An 18,718-nucleotide genomic window follows, 5' to 3' on the forward strand; every position below is an offset into this window, starting at 1 on the left:
TTTTCCAGCACTTATTCCTGAATTATATTTGCACCCTTTCTTTTAATTCTTTGAGTAAAACTTAAGAAACTATATCACATTATCTTTTTCTTTCCTAAAAGCCTTCTTGTATGGTGTCTCTTTTGCTCCTTTGCTTGTATGCAAAGGTCTGGTAATTGTACTTACTTTGCACAGATTATTGAAATCGAAATTAAGTGTCCGTTTGAAAAATTTTAAAATAAGTAATTTACGATTTAATATGAATAAGTCAATTATAAGTAAAAAGTATAAAAATACTTGTAAGTTAAATAAGTGTTTGGATAATTTTACTTATAAGCCAGATTTTTTTTCTTAAATTAACTAAAATAAATAATTATTAAATATAATTATCTTAATTCTTGAGTTTTAAGTTAGATTAATATTTAAAAATATATATTTTAAAACCGAGGTTAATAAAAAAGTGAAAAAATCAAAATAAGTGGAGAAAAAGTATGTCGTTACTATGAGTTGACAAACATTCGTTAATAAGCACTTACGGACTTCTAAGCAAATAAGTTAATTTTTACGCAGAAGCCAAACAGGCCCTAAATAAATGTTTATTTATCTACTTATAAAAGAGAAGTCATATATTTCATTCACCCTACCCCAATCAACAAGCTCAAAAAACTAGAAAAAAGAAGAAGAAAATGTTGCATCACATTTGCCACAAACATTCACTGATCCTGCAAGAGAATTACCATGCTAAAGAGGGTGATGTGTGCAGAGGTTGCAACGAAAAAATGGTCTCATGTAAGTTCTCTGTTTACAGTTGCAGCAAGTTCTCCAGCATTACAGCTACCAGCACTAGTGATGTAGATGATGATTGTGGTAAATTCCTGCTCCACAAAAGTTGTGTTGAATTACCTCTAAGGATCGAGTATCCAGGGTTCCAGAAAGGGTTCCTTTTCCTCGATTCCCGCCCCTTAATGCAGGAAGGGCGCCACCCTCTTACTTGTAATATCTGCAACATGCGATGGTATTGGTTCATCTATTGCAGTCCCGGTCAGAAATTTAATGTTTGTATCAAATGTGCATTGTTACAACATCAGTCCTTGGAGGACCGCAAATTCGACCATCCTGCTCACAGTCAACACCAGTTAACCTTACAACCGCATTTGGCCTCGTTCGGATGTGATGCTTGCAAAGTGTATGAAAATATCAAAGACTTGTTTTACGTATGCACCAAATGTCCATTTTGGATGCACAAGAATTGTGCTGATGCTCCGGCCTCTTTCCAATTTAAATTTCACCCTCAACACCCTCTTATCCTCTCATACTCTCTTCCGCAGCTCTATCAAAAATTTGATCAATATTGTAGACTCTGCAATAAAATGCTGAATCAGTTACATTGGCTCTACTTTTGTCCCAAATGCAGATTTTTTGCGCATTTTGATTGTGCTAGATCAAATCCGACGCCAAGGTACTACTTCGTTGAAACATCAATATTTATAGTCCATCTATCGATCTACTACCTAGGCATATACTTTTTTTTTGTTTTCATTCTGTCATGCATATTTGTTCTAGCCATAGATTAATTCCTGCCAAAACTAATTAATCCTATTTTTTATGGTAATTTTGATCTCCAGGGATAATAAAATGTTTGATCCCAGTTCAGTGAACCTTCCAGCAGCGGATGAATCATCCATGAATCTATTGCTTGAGCAATTTGTGAAGGCACTGAGAACTCCGAACCACAATGACAATATCGTGTATAGCGCAAAAAAAGGTATTAAACATTGGACTCATGATGAACATGATTTACTACTCCTTTCTGTTAATGATCAGTCAAATAATCGGAAAGATGATGATGGAACATCCTTGCTTTGTGATGGCTGTGTCAAACCCATCCGAACTGATGGAAATCTATTCTTTGGTTGTGTTCCTTGTCAATACTTTCTGCACAAGATGTGTGTAGAGTCTCCCAAAGAGATTAAGCACCACCTTTTTCCAGATTTTACTCTTCTTGCAGGTAAAGACAATGAACCATACAAGTCTTTCTACTGTGAAGCTTGTGGAAGTTTCTGTAATGGTATATTCTTCTGCGGTTTTCAGGATAAAAAAATTGATTTAGGATGCATAGTTCTACCACCAATAGTCAAACATGAAGCTCACCGTCACAGACTATATCAAGTTAAGACAGACCGTGAATGCAAGGCATGTGGATCGGATTTTACTGGATATCTGCAGTACTGGTGCAGAAACTGTAGTGATTTCTATATTTGTGTAAACTGTATCATGAGGCCAAAAACATATAAACACGTGTGGGATCGTCATCCGCTTAGTTTGATATATGATCCTGGTATGGTCCCGGAGCATGAACACGACTTCAATTGTGAGTATTGCTCCGGAGATATAGACACAAACTTATGGTTCTATCATTGCAGTGATTGTGATCTTTCATTCCATATCGGATCATGTTTTGAGTTCTCGAGTTCTCTTAGGTACTCAAAAATCAAGTTTGGAGCTACTAATATTACTATAGACAAACTTCATCCTCATAGCCTCACATTTGCTAGGAACAGAAAAGTCTGTACCTGTAAAAGTTGTGACCAAAAAGTATTACTGGGTTGTCCAGTCCTTGAATGTGCACCATGTAAGACCGTATTCTGTTATGGCTCACAACATGAACAATATTTGGAAAATAAAAAGTCTGAGGAGTACTTTGAAACTGATATTGGAGCATTAGAAAAGAAAAAAATTATCTTTTTAAAAGGAAGCACCTATACCTTCAATCTGGATGATTTATATGGTGCGTCGGCTGAATTTCTTGGCGAGGGAAGCTACGGAACAACCTATAAAGCTGTTTTGGATGAAGGAACCACTGTGGTGGTGAAACGTTTAAAAGAAGTTGGTGTATCAAAGAGAGGGTTTAAACAGCATATGGAGATTCTGGGGAAGATTAGCCAGCATCCTAATATTGTGCCACTATGTGCCTATTATTATTCCCAAAATGAGAAGCTTCTATTTTATGAATATATGTCAGCTAGCAGCTTGTCGGTGTGCCTTCATGGTACGAATTCTTCCTCTCAACCTCTCGCATATTTTTGTCCATATAATTGGTTTTGTTTGAATTAGCATATGAGACCCGTGTTAATTTATGTGGAATATAAGTCGGTTGGTTAAGATACCGATGTCTTACAACACCTTTAACATCGGTTTTGAAGCGACCGATGTTAAAGGGGTGATGTCGTAGACACTGTTTCTAGTAGTGAATTTTCAGTTTGGATATGTACATATATATCTTCTGTCTTGGGATGACGGCAATTGTTGAGTAATATACAATTTCCGGCATTTGGTAATACAGAAAGAGGAAGGACTTCACTTGATAGGGATTCCCGACTAAAGATTGCGCTGGGAGCTGCTAGAGGAATTGCTCACATGCATGCAGAGGGCACTGTCAAATTTGTTCATGGCAACATTAAGTCATCCAATGTTCTTGTCAACAGAGATCATGATGGTTGTGTATCTGATGCTGGACTAGCTTCTTTGATGAATTATAAATTTTATAATCATCTGGATCAAGGCTATCGAGCTCCGGAGGATACTGAACCTGGGAAAGCCACTCAGAAATCAGATGTGTACAGTTTTGGTATACTCCTACTTGAATTGTTCACGGGAAAATCTCCTATACAAATCCGAGGGGATGGTCGCCATGAAGTACTTGATTTACCTAGATGGGTCGAATCTGTTGTTTGCGAAGAAGGGATTCCTCAAGTTTTTGATGTTCAGCTGCTCATGAAGTACCAAAACATGGATGTAGAGTTAGTGCAGATGCTTCAAATTGCAGTAGCATGCGTAGCAGAAGTGCCACATATGCGACTAAGCATGGATCAAGTAGTGAAAATGATTGAGAAAATTTGATTATGTGATTCGTAGAATCGTAAGAATTCTAGCGTGCAGACCCCAACCTATGTTGGTGCGGATTGTCCGACACGACCCATATCCAGTTGTATTAATACTTATTTTCAGGACGTTCAAATAAGGAAAGTACTTGTCGGAATACGAAATCGGGATCACAAGAAAATAATTTTATTATAAAATTCAAATTAATATCAATAACGGGTCCAAATTTTTTAATTTTTCATATTGTTCGAGATGAAAATCAGACCAGATGAAAATAGCCAAATGGAAACCCCATTGCCCATCCTTATTAATCTTTAATGAGCAATGTTACATAACCCGAATTGGATGCTAAATTCGTTTCCAAATAACAAATGACGGTTTATTATTCGTGCGCATCATATATATGCATAATATATAGCTCCATTTCATATATAAATTATTGATCAATAATAAAATTACACCTCATCATTCGGAAATTGGTTACTTGTTGAGGCTTAGTTATAGTAACACCAAAAGTCTTCACCTTTCTTCTGTGGTCGGTTTAATCTGCATCTTCTGTCAGCTTATCTGTCACCGTCGGTGACCTGCACCGGCACCACCCAGTTTTTGCCAACGACTTCATGACATCACATTTCCCACTTTTGACGTACGTCTAGTCCTTCTCAAGGACCTTTTTCTTAGAAGATACTCCCTCCGTCCCAATATACGTTTCCTCTTTTGACTTTCGGTACTGTTCACGGTAAATGATTGACTACTAATTTACGTCTAATTTATAATATCAAACATAGTCATGAGTGATCTCGTTGAATTCGTATTTATCAGTATTTTAATACAGTGAAATTTTTATATTTAATACTAATACGAATTTAAAGATATTAACGATCAAAATTATGCATTGGCAAACGTGTCCAACACAAAGATAAAACGTTTTTAGGGCCGGAGGGAGTATATTAATGTTCTTCAGCCCTAAATATTTAACATAAATTTCATGTCCTTTTAGCTAAAAGCCTCCGCGGATTATTGATTGACAGTTAAACAAATACACACCCCGAAGTCTAATTCTTGATGTTCATTAGAAAAATCAAAGACACCGCTATACAAATTCTTTGTTGACAGAAATTTAATTCAACTGATGATATATCATCGTAAACAATATTTTTCTGCAATATGCATACTTTTGATATATATAAGTCAAATTTCAATAAAATTGCAACATGATGACATCAGATTTATGACTTCTCTATGATAGACACTTCAATGACTACATAACTTTCCCAACCATCCCCTCCCCATGATTCCACAAAATGCATCATGCAATAAATGGCCTACGATAACCGGAAACGTGACTTGCCTTCAGAATCCGTAAGCCCTAGTATCCACGGGCTACGAACACCTAGAAGTTATAATCGAAGGTTCCATTTTCTTAGGCATCTGGCCACACACTAAATATTATACATGTCATTCATTGTGATACACTGTCACCCCTTCCCCTCTGCATGCATGTCACATGTCAAATAACCTATAACAGTCACCTTTACTTATTTAGGGGATAGATGGCTGACACTAGGAATATAAAAAGGAAAAACCAAAGAGAAAAAGGGACGAACACAATAAAATAACTAAAAAATAGACATTTCCTACGGATAATACCCACAAATCATAAACAAACTATCAAAAATTTGAGAAAACCTCAATTTGTAAGAGCATTTTCAATAAAATGCCCGTCAAAATATCAAGACATGTCAAATCATCACAATTATTAATATTTTTTTTATTGTTCTTCTCTTGTACGGTTGACATCTTTTTTGTCAAAAATTGCTTCAACAATTGACAACCAAAATTGTCAAAATATCCATGCATTATATTTTTAAAAAACTAGAAAGGAAGTTTAATGTGTTTGGTGAAAATGTTTATATTTTTTCTATTTTAAAAAGTTGTCAAAAATTGCTAATTTTAATTAACATCCTTTAATCTAAAATAAAATAATCAATAAGAAAATTATATTATATCACATGATATTTTTGTTAAATAACCAATCACACTAAAATCTTAAAATGGTGGTGGAATCATATACTCTTCAACACTCCCTTCAATGATGAATCGAGTTTTAATACCATATTAAGTAATCAATCACACTAAAATCTTAAGGCGATAAAGGAAAAACACAACATAATCTTATATTTTTCGACAATTTCATGTAATCGTGAATAAGTTTACGTGATATTTAATGCACTAATTTGGCAACAAAACATACGTACACGTATGTTACGAGGCTGCCCCAGCCCGTATTCCATGGAACCTGAAACTGATACAATGTGATCGTGTCTAGCTCAAGAAAGGGACCGCGAATAGTCGGCGTCCGCCGGGAGACCAAGTCCGACTACTTCCAAAACATAAAAAAAAAATAAAAACTTTTTTAGCACAAATTTATAATCCACTTCTTGGCCTTACTGTTCCACCTATATTACTCACTTCATTTCTCCCACTATTCCACCAAGTCAGTTTTACTTTCGTGAGGGGCCATTTTGACCCTCTTTTTCTTTGAGAGTGTCTCACATGCTGCATGTGTAAGTAGGGTTAGGGTTCAACAAGGCGTAAATAAGTCAAATTATTAGTGAATCATTCACACTCTCCAACAGTTTCTTAGTTCAATCCTTAAATTTAATATAAAATATTAGATTTTAGTAATTTTAAACATCAATAGTTATTCCCAACTCCAGCAACATTCCCTATATTCATTCCTTATACAATATTTAATCATTAAAAAGTAACATTATTATATAAAGAGAAGAAAGAGAAAGTATTTGTTTCAAATATATATATTATAAAATAAAAGTTAGAAGAATAGAGATGTTAGCTAAAGATGAGGAAGGGAAGAAATCTGAGTGATTGAAGAAGTCACTAGGCTACTGTTGGAGTAATTTTTTCTCCATATTCATTATATTAGACTTTAAGACTCCAAATTAAGCTGTTGGAGTTGCTCTTAGAGGGTGTATTCAATCAAGATTTTTAAGGATTTTCAAAGTACATGAATATTTAATTTAGATTTTCAGAAATCTTTTTTAAAATCTGGAGATATTCAATTTGAATTGTAAAAATAACATTAAAATTTGAGTATATTCAATTTAGATTTAAAAAAATCTATCAATATCTTAGGGTATTCAATTTAGATTTTAAAAATTCTACTAAAATAGGATGGTATTCAAAAGTTCATGAATTATATTTTTAATCTTTTGAAATCTCACCAAAATACATGAAATTTTGGAGGATTTCTAAAAAAATTCACAAAATCATAAAGACTCTGCAAGATTTGTTTATCAACTCCGTCAAAATCCGCGAACTTTTAAAATCATCGAAAATCTTGTAAAATCCATGTATTATTATCGATCTTTCAAAATCTCTTGAATACACCCCTTTTAGTTCATATCTTCCTAAAATAGTTAAACAATTCAATTAAAATAGTTTTGAAACTCACTCAGCTCTGCTATCGTAATCAGGGTTGACCCTCGTTATAAGCGAACAAGACATACGCCTAGATCTCTTACACTTAAGGACTGCAATAATTTCAACTCCTTTAAATAAATATATATAAATTTGCATAATATACGTCTATTATTTGGGCGGGGCCGATTTGATTTCGATTAGGGCCTATGAAGAAATCTGGCCCGGCCCTGATCGAAATTATAACAAATTTTGAACTTAAGTCACAACTAAGGTCTGCTATTGAAATCATATCAAATTTTAAGCTTGAGTTAGAACTGAGCTCTACCGGAACTCGATGAAACATGTCAAGTTCTCATAATATTCCCAATCCCTTGATAATACAAAATTGTCAAATGATACAGGGTGATAATTATGGGGAAAAGGTCAAACAAATAAGTGGAAGAAAATCAAGCAAGGATATGCCAGAGTGTATACAGAAACAAAGATAGTTACAATATATAATTGATTTTGACTTTGCTAACAAAAAGATGAAAAGTAGGTTTAACTTCACATGCCATGACCCCATTGCTAGCTTTTGAAGTATGAAGATGAAGAAGACAGTTGTTATGGTGTCATGTGTTGGGTCCATCACGAGCTCTGTCTAGAAAGAACCATTGCCTTTATAAAAATCAACTTTATGAATTCAATGCCTTCACCATACTTGCTTGATTGTGACCTTCACCTTTTCAGTTTCATAGCAGAGAAGAATTGGTCTTCTAACTTCACTCAACCACATACTTGCTGCTTCTACTTGATCCGTTAAGATGTTATAGAGTTGTAATTCGTGGCCTTGGATAAGAGATATGCTTCATAACTGCAGTGGTAAATTTTGTCAATCGGTAAAGATGATTATTTAACATGGTATCAGAGCATTTACTATGAAAAAGTGCTATGAAAAAGTGTAAAGTTCGAATCTTAGTTCACCAGGGGAGCCGGTGTTCGAGATGTTTGACATAAAATTCGGTTAGAGCAACTCCAATGATGGGTGCCAAGAGGGGTGTCAATGACATGTGGCACGACGTGGCTTGACATCCTTGTTAACACTAACAACACTCTATTATAGCTGTTGGGATGCCATGAGATACCAAGTGAGATGTCATGACGTGCCAACTTGGGGTGTCAAAAATTTACATAGCTAACTTTGTTCTAATTGTGTACTTAAATTTCTTGTAACAAAACTTACACTTCAACAATAATTCCATAAAGCTGGCTTTTGTTTACTTACCAGTTACCATCTCCTCAAGTGTGTATTTCAACTTTTTCTGAAAGTACATATCACTAGGAGACTGAGAGTGATAAGTTAACAAACCTTGTTTTTCTAAAACCACACATTCCAGATATTACTGAGCTTCATTCAGACAAAACTTAACATCAACAATTCTCTCATTGTCAATTTCCTGTATATTTCCACAATTCCAGCTACAAGTCAATAAATGGTTTACAGTTGCCAATAATTAACATGGATGAAATGGCAGCAGTATTGTGTATAGTTTTGGTCTCCAGTTCACATTGCAAATATACTAATCACATTTATTTACATCTATACTGTATTGTTATAAGCAGAACATGATTTATTTGGTTGATTGACTGTCGGACTAACATTCCGCTAAAAAAAATATTAATAGCTTTTACATTGCGCTACATAATGCTATGTTATTACGGAGTGTCGGACACAACACATATCCGAGAATTGGACTTTAGAAGCCTAATTGAGAACACGGAAAAATTGTCTTGTATTTGGACACGGGCAAGGGGGACAACTTTTTACCAACAAACAACAAGTATGTTAAGTTGGATATCTCATGATAAAGTCACAACATAACTTAGATTGAAGTTAATTTTCTAAAGAATTTTACGAATTTGACATCTTCCCTACTTTTATCTCATTCTCGCTTCTTTCATTCTTCTTAAATATTTATTTTGAATATTAAGTGGACTAATATTTGCTAAATAAATTGGTCAAAGTGTCCATCTTTCGGTTAAAGGATCCCACACAAAATAATTGTCGTGTCCAAGTGTCCAAATGTCCGACGCAGATACGATAACCTAAACAGAAGAGTCGGAGTAACGCAGGGAACTAGGCATAATACATTATAATAATGTAGAGGAAGCTGAATGAATTGAGGATTTAGACACAGAGACCTTAACTACTAATATGATTTCTTAATCCTTAATCTTAACATACTTAAAGATTAAAAAATCTGCACTTTTCAATGTGAAAAGGAACTACTGTTTTCTGAAGCTAGAACTACTGGTTTTACTCGATCAACCAAAGAAAAAAAAGGTACTTTTCGAACAGGTGGGAGTTAAAGAGTTAATAGCCAAGGAAAGTCTTACACTGCAGCTATAAATACACATCAAGAGGATACCAAACTCAAACACATCAAAGATCTTTAAGAGACTCATTCTTTTTATCTAACAGCTTTTTCTTCTCTGAGTTCACATTTCTCTGTTTTCCTTTTTTCTTCTAAACAGAGAAAAGTTTTAACAAACCTTCATCTTTGAACCAACTGATCTCCTTTGGTTTCACTGCAAAAACCTCAGTTTCAGAGGACCAGGGACAGTTTTTAAGTACCCTGATTCCTCTACTATCATCGCGAAATTTACGAGAAAATGAACAGAATGCAGGAAACCAGCATTCCTCTTACACAGTTTGGAAATAATAGTATTGGAACCTCACTGTCTAATATTATTTTAGCAAGTAACACAAACACCTTGGACTCAATCTTCTCTCATTGTTCATCATCTACGAGCCCAGTTATCGATCAATTAGGCTCTTCCGTGTATCACTCACAAAGAGATTTGCTCCAAAAGTTCTGTGAAAGTAACACTTTAAAGAATCAAATTGCAGTACCAGATATTTCCAGCTCACTTCAAGGTTCTTTATACAGAACCAGCTACTTGGTTCCTCCAAAGAAAAAGCTCTACAGAGGAGTGAGACAGAGGCATTGGGGAAAATGGGTAGCTGAGATTAGACTCCCACAGAACAGGATGAGAGTTTGGTTGGGAACTTATGAGACACCTGAAGCTGCAGCCTATGCTTATGATCGTGCTGCATTCAAGCTTCGTGGCGATTATGCACGGTTAAACTTCCCGAATCTTAGTGATCCAAGCAAATTGGGATTCGGAGATAGTTCAAGAGTAAATGCTTTGAAGAATGCTGTGGATAACAAAATTTCAACAATTTGCCAGAAGGTCAGAAGAGAGAAAGCAAAAAAGAAGGCTAAGAAAAGTACTGAGACCTCTGGTAATCCTAATGCTAATGAAGTCAATGAAAGTGATAAACTACCAAAGGTTGATTCAAATTCTTCGTTTTCATTGGTTGGAAATGATAGTACTCTGAGTAATGACATTGTTTCTTCAAGTGTTTCTGAAGATGGATTATGGATGGATGTGAATTCTCCATATTCTGTTCTTGGAGCATTTCACGCGGTACCTCAGGAACTAGAGTTTGAAGGTTGCTCTCTTGCACGTATGCCTTCGTTTGATCCCGAGTTGATCTGGCAAGTTCTTGCTATTTAGGAAGTAACTTCTGTGCTTCCTGCTTATCTTGAACTTGAAAAACTTCAATAGCAGCATATGTATACTTAAGTTTCTAGTATCTAAGTACAATTACTTACTCAAGTAACTTTGTTACTTGTCGAAGTCAGTTTAGCTGAGAAACATTAGTATAGTATCAATAGCTTTAATCTATGATAAATATAAAGTATTAAAGATTAAGTGACTGTGATTTGTTATTACATTACCTGTTGATGATCCCAGAAGCTGTTATACAGAAGGTTTAGTCCTAACATATGAGAAATCTCTGACAGGCTGCAACTCTTTAAGACTTAGCTTGCCTGTCTTGGAATAACAGCTCATTCGTTGTGTCATCGACCTAGAAAAATTAATATAGACTGTGATTTAAAATACTTCTGAACTTAATGAATCATTTTATCCCCAGAGCATGTTCCTGTAACTTTTTTCTTCGTTAAGTATGTTTCTGTAACTTATAAGTAACTTATAAGTTAAAAATATGTATTTTTGACTTAAAAGTTCTCCCCAAACGGTGATCTACTTCCGACGATCTTTGCACTTGCAGGAATTTCGATATAGGCATGTTAGCTGTTTTCTCTACACCACAAGAGTGGTGCTGCTAAAGCATGTGAAACAATTATCTATATAATTTCAAGGGCCGCCTGGTCTCTTGGGGGAAAATAGAGTGCAAATGATCTTGTTCATCGAATCCAGAAGTGCAGGCTCCATATAAAGGACCATCACAGACCGTACTGCTTAGGACTAGTGTCTCCAGTAATCGAGTATGAACTTAACCACCTGTGAAGCTTGTAGCCAGCAGCACATCTAAAACTCTTGAATAATGTAAGGAAATGGAAAGTAGTGCTTTGAGAAATAATAGCTCGAAATTGCTTCTACAACATCCTGGCACTAACTTGAGATATTCCTAAGCTCCAGCAGAAACGAGTAAAACTCTTAAGACTTTAGTTTGTCTCTGGAGAGCATACGACTAATCTTTAGTGATCACGGTAACATCTAAATTAAGCACGTCTAAAAATGCAATGGCGGTTTAAATGCAACGGCCATGCTCAGAACTGAGTAGCAGCCATGTAAAGTCCACCGTTAGTTTAAACTAGCCAAATTGTTCTTTGATTAAATCTCTTTGACAATACTTTGATCCTCCAAGCTAAATACACCTGTGTCACCTCCAGTCTGGTTGCAAAGTAAACCGTCGGTTGTCAATCCAACTTGCCCATGAAAACTGCACCCATAGAGAATACACCAAATATTAATTTCTTGTACATGTTACTTGAAGGAAAAACAACGATGAGAACTCGATCCACTTGTTGTTTCAGGATGATTACTATCCTGCATTAGCAATCTGACATCATTATACGTTTGGAAAATGACTCCAAATTTGCCTTCCAAGTCCCCCCAAACGAAACACAACTCTAAGACCTCAGGCATTGATATAAAAGGCTCTACCTCCACATTCTAAAACTACGTTTTCTGACTGCTTGATTCTCGACATAACTGAGATACGTAGACATCTTGTGAGGACAGACTTGTTATGCGTGATGCAAGTACACAATTAACCAAAATAGCTTACTCCGTCCAATGTTATTGCATACAAATGATGCATGTTCCTTGGATATCATCATCATCATCATCATCTGCATTCTTTATAAAGGTACCTGTTTGTGGATTAGCAACGTAACTTTAGTAACTGAAGCGCTTTAGATCTTCCTGTACAGGTACCATGACCAGGATTCAAGATGAAACAACTTACTACTATGATTTTAGTTGAGCATGATCACGATTGGACCACATTGTTCTTTAATTTTCTTTGGAAATAGTAATGTGCTTCATTTGTCCAATTCATTATTCACAAGAGTAATTCAAACATTTCTGGGATTTCTTTTGATTGCTTATACTGGCATTGCTGATATTTTGTGATAATAAGTTTAAACTAGCTATCAAAATAATTTCTGCGAAAGCAAGCTAACTTATATAGAGTCATGCACTTTACGAGTAATGTTGACTGATTCACTGGCAGGCTCTTCCCGGCCATTGAACTCTGCACTACCATCAAGCCTGTGAAAGTTTCCAGTATCGATAAATGGATATAATCATCAGTTGGTCAGTAAAATATTCTCCGTCTGGTCCTTCCTTGTCATGTTGCTTGGTGAATGATTTCAGAGTATAAAGATATCTCTTTCGCTTTATTTAGGAAAAGTGGGGGAATCTATGGCCTGAAATTTGAGTGGAGAACAATTAGAAAGCTTTCGGAAGAGAGTGGAGTTCTCTTTAGCTTTTACTCTTTTAGTTATCGAAGTTCTTATCCCTCCCAAAGCTCGTATGACAGAACATTAACCAGTTCAATTTGCTTCCAGTAAACTTGAGACGACAACTTGGTATTCATGGAAAGGCTTTACGAACAATCTTGGTTTAAAAAACTCGAACTTAAGATAGTGGAGCTTGATTCAAGAAGAACATAGAGTCAAAAAAAAAATTCTAATTTTTTTTGAAAATTGATGGAGGCGACAAAGTGTAGTGCAAGTTCATGGACAGCACCGAGGCTCATATGCATCTACATGAATACCATGTTCTGCACAATTTTCATATCATTAACATTTTTTTTGTTAGCATAAAAAACAAATAGTTTGCCACGTCATCTTTGTTAAGTAACCAATCCCTCATCATTGTTAAGTAACCAATTACTCTAAAACCTTAAGGTGGTAGAGCAAGGCCTAATAAATGGGGGTAGAAGGACTCGAAACCGAGTCCCTCCCTAAACCGAGCTCTGATATCATGTTAAGTAACCAATCGCTCTAAAACCTTAAGGTGGTAGAGGAAGACCCGAACATATTTTATACTCATTAACAATTTTCATATTTTGCCATCTTCTTGGCTTTGCCTCTTCGATTATTTATTTAATTCAAACAAAATACACTCCCACTAGGCCACTACACACACTTATGTTTTGGTTTCTTTCTTTCAAGCTCTGCTGAAGACGACATTCATTTGTGGACAAGCCTCTACTTTGCAACTTCTGCTACCCTCTCTGTTCCTAAGCTCAGGTTCTCTCTCTCTCTCTCTCTCTCTCTCTCTCTCTCTCTCTCTCTCTCTCTCTCTCTCTCTCTCTCTCTCTCTCTCTCTCTCCCCCTCCCTCTCTCTCTACATCCACATCTATGAATCACATTAAAAAAACAAAATGTATATATAACGTACTTCTGCATGTTCTTAGAATCATTATGCATTCGAGGCAGTACTTTGTTATGTTAGAAGCTCATCCAAAGCCTCGAAGAAAGAACTTGAGCTCTGATACCACGTTAATTTACTAACTATCCCTTAACCTTAAGGGTTTAATTAGTAAAAATGTTTAACTTGGTAGAATTTTTTTGTGTGTTACTTCCTAATGAATTCTCAACAACAGGCAAAGTTGTTACACATTGCTGAGACATATTGGCAAATTACACAATGCACAGATTTTCGAGCATTTTCCTGTGGCTTGCGGTCATGTTATCACTACTTAACTACTTGGTTGATGCTGAAATGGTAACATGCTCGAATATGGTACCAATGAGGTACCGGAAAGATAAGATATCAATTACGGACTTTGGAGGCGTTGGGGATGGTCGGACATTGAACACGAAAGCTTTCCGGGAGGCAATATACAGAATTGAGCATTTGAAGAGGAGAGGAGGTACATTTCTTTATGTGCCTAGAGGAGTTTATTTAACAGGGAGCTTCAATCTCACTAGTCATATGACTCTGTTCTTGGCTAAGGGGGCTGTTATTAAAGCTACAAAGGTATAAACTTCTTTCTATCTTTTGTTGCAAGTAAGAAAATTACATGCAAATTGTTTTCACCATGTTGTGTTGGAGTTGGTATTTACATTTTGATTACTTTCATTATCACTGAACTGTTTTCAAAAACATAAAGGTTAAATCCTGGGTGTAATCGAGCCGAGCCGAGCCGAGCCGAATTCTGTCAGGCTCGGCTCGAGCTCGATTAAGATAGTTAGGGCTCGAGCTAGCCGAGCTCGATTAAGATAGTTGGGGCTCGAGCTCGAGCTCGATCGAGCCTTTAATTTCAAGTTCGAAAATCAGCTCGTAAAAGGTTCGTTAGGCTCGAGTTCGGCCTGAAAGCTCGAACTAATTCACTAAATATTAACAAAAATTCGAAATATGATCGATTCGACTTGAGTTCGGTTCGAGTTCGACTCGATATAAAATGAATAATATATAAAAAATATTAAATATTTACATAAAAATATATTTATAATAAAAAAATTAAAAATAATAGAGGCTCGATAAGGCTCGCGAACCTTACGAGTTGAAAAATTCGAAAAGCTCGAGCTCGGCTCGGTTAAAAATTCGAAAAGCTCGAGCTCGAGCTCGGCTCGATTATTTTCGAGCCGAAATTGAATTTTATTCGAGCCGAATTCGAATTCGAGCCGAAATCGAATTTTTTACAAGCCGAGTTCGAGTAGCTCACGAACAGTTAGGTTCGTTTACACCCCTCAACACGTACTGATGGGCTAGTTTTGTGAACCGGGTACAACGCGGAGGTCTTAAATGAAGTGGGTGTATGGTAGCCACATAGCAGTTACCCAGATCATAGTAAATGAGCTATAACGTTTAGAAGTGGTACAGAGGACAGGGACACTACACTGAAGAAAAGATAAAAGAAAATTCGAGAAAAAAGTGTAGAATTTAATTTAAATCATAGGAATGTAAGGTGGTGGTGCTCCCATGCACTTTTGGTTCATTGAATTGAAAGTGGGGTCTAATTGCATGTGTATGAAATTTGGCATAATGCTAACATTGTCTCTGGACAGCAAATGGTAGCACTAATCTGGTTTGCCTCATCCTGGATACTAAGAGTACAACAAAAAATAATAAGGTTTTTTAATAAAAGCTGTATAAGTTATATTTTAAGATGATAAGATTAAGAAATTGATTGGGGGCCTGGGGAGGGGGTGATATTAGAGCAACTAATTTGTAGGGACTAGGGGTCTAATCGAGTCAAGCCGAGTCGAATAGTATCAGGCCCGGCTCGAACTCGATTAAAATAGTTCGGACTCGAGCTCGATTAAAATAGTTCGGGCTCGAGCTCGACTGAGACTTTAATTTCAAGTTCGAAACTCGGTTCGGTAGGCTCGAGTTCGGCTCGAAATCTCGAATTAATTTACTAAATATTAACAAAAAATCGAAATATGATCGGTTCGGTTCGACTCGAGTTTGGCTCGAGTTCGACTCGATAGTAAATAAATAATATATAAAAAATATTAAATATTTATAATAAAAAAATTAAAAATAATAGAGGCTCGATAAGGCTCGTGAACCTTACGAGCCGAATAATTTGAAGCTCGAGCTCCACTCGGCTCGATTATTTTCGAGTCGAATTTGATTTTTTTACGAGCCGAACTCGAGTAACTTACGAACAGTTTGACTCGTTTACACACGTAGCAGGACTCTAATTTTCAACCTCTACAAAAGAGAAGTGCAGCATCTAATGTACTAATTAAAGTCTCAAATCCGCTCAAATCCTGTAACACTGGATCAACCTCTTGTTACCGCGAGAATAGCAGTAGTCGCTGGACAATGAGCTTACAATCTTGGAGGCCTCATAGTTTCATTTGAGGTGATCCGTGTATTCGAGGACATAGAGCCTTACATATGTGCTAGCTGCCTGATACAGATTGTTATGGTTCTGAAGAAATGCTTTAAACTTCAAATAAATTATACATATGAGAAGTGTTAACAAAAAGTTTAAAATGGAAGCAAGGATTCAATTTCTTAAGTCACTACACAATGCAAACCCTGTATTGTCATATCATCTATCAGAAGTTCAGAACTACTTTATTATTCTTGACTGATGAATACTTGCTCTTCTGGTTGATTCTCCAGGATGTTAGACATTGGCCTCTAATCCCTCCGTTGCCTTCTTATGGAAGAGGTAGGGAGCGCCCCGGTGCAAGATATATGAGTCTCATTCATGGAAATGGACTTACCGATGTGATTATCACCGGTTAGTCTCACTACTTGATACATTATGGTGAAAATTCTTAGTTCTTATTCACTATTAAGAGTGACAGCTTTTTTTTTCTTAGGTGAAAAGGGGATAATCGATGGCCAAGGCGATGTTTGGTGGAATATGTGGCGACATAGAACACTTCAGTTCACGCGACCAAATCTGATTGAGCTCATGAATTCAAATGACATTATCATTTCAAACGTGATCTTCAAGAACTCGCCCTTTTGGAACATTCACCCTGTATATTGCAGGTACTAGACACTATCTTTATTCATGGATATCTCTGAAATTTTGGTTTTATGATATAGTCTAAGACATGAAAAACAATGAAACTTTCAACTGTCTACACTAGTGTATCAAATTGAGATTTTCTTCTTTGTTTTACGAAGACCAACTCTATTAGTTTGCGTCACTGCTATACTGATTGTTCTTAACATGGTTAAACAACTGTGGTCTATATGCTTATAACAACACGTGCCTGCTTGGACAGCCTAATCATCTCGCGATTTGGCAGCATTGCACCCTGCCTGAATGGCTGAATTTTTCTCGTCAGCTTCTTACTTCAGAAGTTATATCTTAATGCAACAATCTAACCATGTATATACTTTTCTCTTTCTCCAGCAATGTTGTAATTCGATATGTTACCATCTTGGCTCCTGCAGACTCCCCTAACACTGACGGAATTGATCCAGGTACATGCTACGCTAGAATTCTCTGTATTTTCCACCATTGTTCCATGTTTTTATATTTCGAATGACTTTTAGCTGTCTACTATGTTGTTTTAGTTTACAGAAGCATCTTTTCTAAGAAAATCGTGTTAAAACTTTCTTTAGATTCAAGCTCCCATGTCTGCATCGAGGATTCATACATTTCTACAGGCGATGATCTTGTGGCTATAAAGAGTGGTTGGGATGAGTATGGTATCGCGTATGGTCGTCCTAGCAATTTCATCACCATCAGGAGGGTAACAGGATCATCCCCTTTTGCTGGCATAGCAATTGGAAGTGAAACATCAGGCGGTGTAGCCAACGTCTTGGCTGAGCACATAAGCCTGTTTAACATGGGAGTTGGCATCCATTTGAAGACAAACATCGGAAGGGGAGGAGTCATAAGAAATATTACAGTCTCCAGTGTCTATATGGAGAATGTGCGAAAAGGTATAAAAATTGCAGGCGACGTAGGAGATCATCCTGATGAAAAATACAACCGAAGAGCTCTACCTGTTGTCACCAACGTTGTAATTAAAAATGTCTGGGGCCAAAAGGTTCAGCAAGCAGGTTCAATACAAGGTCTCAAAAATTCTCCTTTTACTGGAATCTGTCTTTCCAATATTCACCTTAATGGCGTCACTGGAACCAAAAAATCTCCTTGGAAGTGCTCAGATATAAGCGGTGCTGCTGTTCAAGTTAGACCATGGCCATGTTCAGAACTGAGTAGCAGCCATGAAACTGGTGCATGTTCAGCACCTTACTAGAATATTGTAACTTTTTATCTCCAATCTTACAAATTACAGTATTAAAAGAAGATTGCATGATTGTAACAATTTGTGTTAACTCTTAACATCTTCCATTGGTTGGCATATATGAAATGAAACAATTTCTTAAAATTTTTGCTTGTCAAGAAAGTATAGATGCATATAGTTCAGTATCTAGTGCAAAGATCATAATCTCACTGGATCGAGAAAATTGTTAGTAGTGCTGAAATGCAAATTTCGGGTCCTGGAGTGTTAGAATATGCCTTGAATCCGTAAATTCCCGAATTCTTTCGATCAAAATTTGAACTCGGGAAATCAGGCCTTAACTAATACTATAACAGTTGAGAACATATAAAAGGAAA

The 18,718-nt window shown here is 36.3% G+C and overlaps 3 protein-coding genes across 3 annotated transcripts; all 3 read left to right on the forward strand.

The window, feature by feature from the left end:
• The first annotated feature begins 637 nt into the window (after nucleotides 1–637).
• LOC141696819 (uncharacterized) lies at nucleotides 638–4,023 on the forward strand. The gene is made up of 3 exons (XM_074500942.1): nucleotides 638–1,438; nucleotides 1,605–3,028; nucleotides 3,323–4,023. The coding sequence occupies exons 1-3, from the start codon at nucleotides 666–668 to the stop codon at nucleotides 3,877–3,879; spliced, it is 2,754 nt and encodes a 917-aa protein (XP_074357043.1). The 5' UTR covers nucleotides 638–665; the 3' UTR covers nucleotides 3,880–4,023.
• A 5,711-nt stretch (nucleotides 4,024–9,734) lies between these two features.
• Nucleotides 9,735–11,084, forward strand: LOC141697339 (ethylene-responsive transcription factor ERF061). The gene has a single exon (XM_074501645.1). The coding sequence runs from the start codon at nucleotides 9,958–9,960 to the stop codon at nucleotides 10,864–10,866; it is 909 nt and encodes a 302-aa protein (XP_074357746.1). The 5' UTR covers nucleotides 9,735–9,957; the 3' UTR covers nucleotides 10,867–11,084.
• Nucleotides 11,085–13,763: 2,679 nt separating this feature from the next.
• LOC141697338 (putative polygalacturonase) lies at nucleotides 13,764–18,488 on the forward strand. Its single transcript, XM_074501644.1, has 6 exons — nucleotides 13,764–13,919; nucleotides 14,276–14,652; nucleotides 16,756–16,876; nucleotides 16,959–17,133; nucleotides 17,504–17,574; nucleotides 17,716–18,488. The coding sequence occupies exons 2-6, from the start codon at nucleotides 14,320–14,322 to the stop codon at nucleotides 18,354–18,356; spliced, it is 1,341 nt and encodes a 446-aa protein (XP_074357745.1). The 5' UTR covers nucleotides 13,764–13,919; nucleotides 14,276–14,319; the 3' UTR covers nucleotides 18,357–18,488.
• Nucleotides 18,489–18,718: the final 230 nt, after the last annotated feature.

Source organism: Apium graveolens, chromosome 11 (genome assembly GCF_009905375.1).
Source record: "Apium graveolens cultivar Ventura chromosome 11, ASM990537v1, whole genome shotgun sequence".
Taxonomy (NCBI): domain Eukaryota; kingdom Viridiplantae; phylum Streptophyta; class Magnoliopsida; order Apiales; family Apiaceae; genus Apium; species Apium graveolens.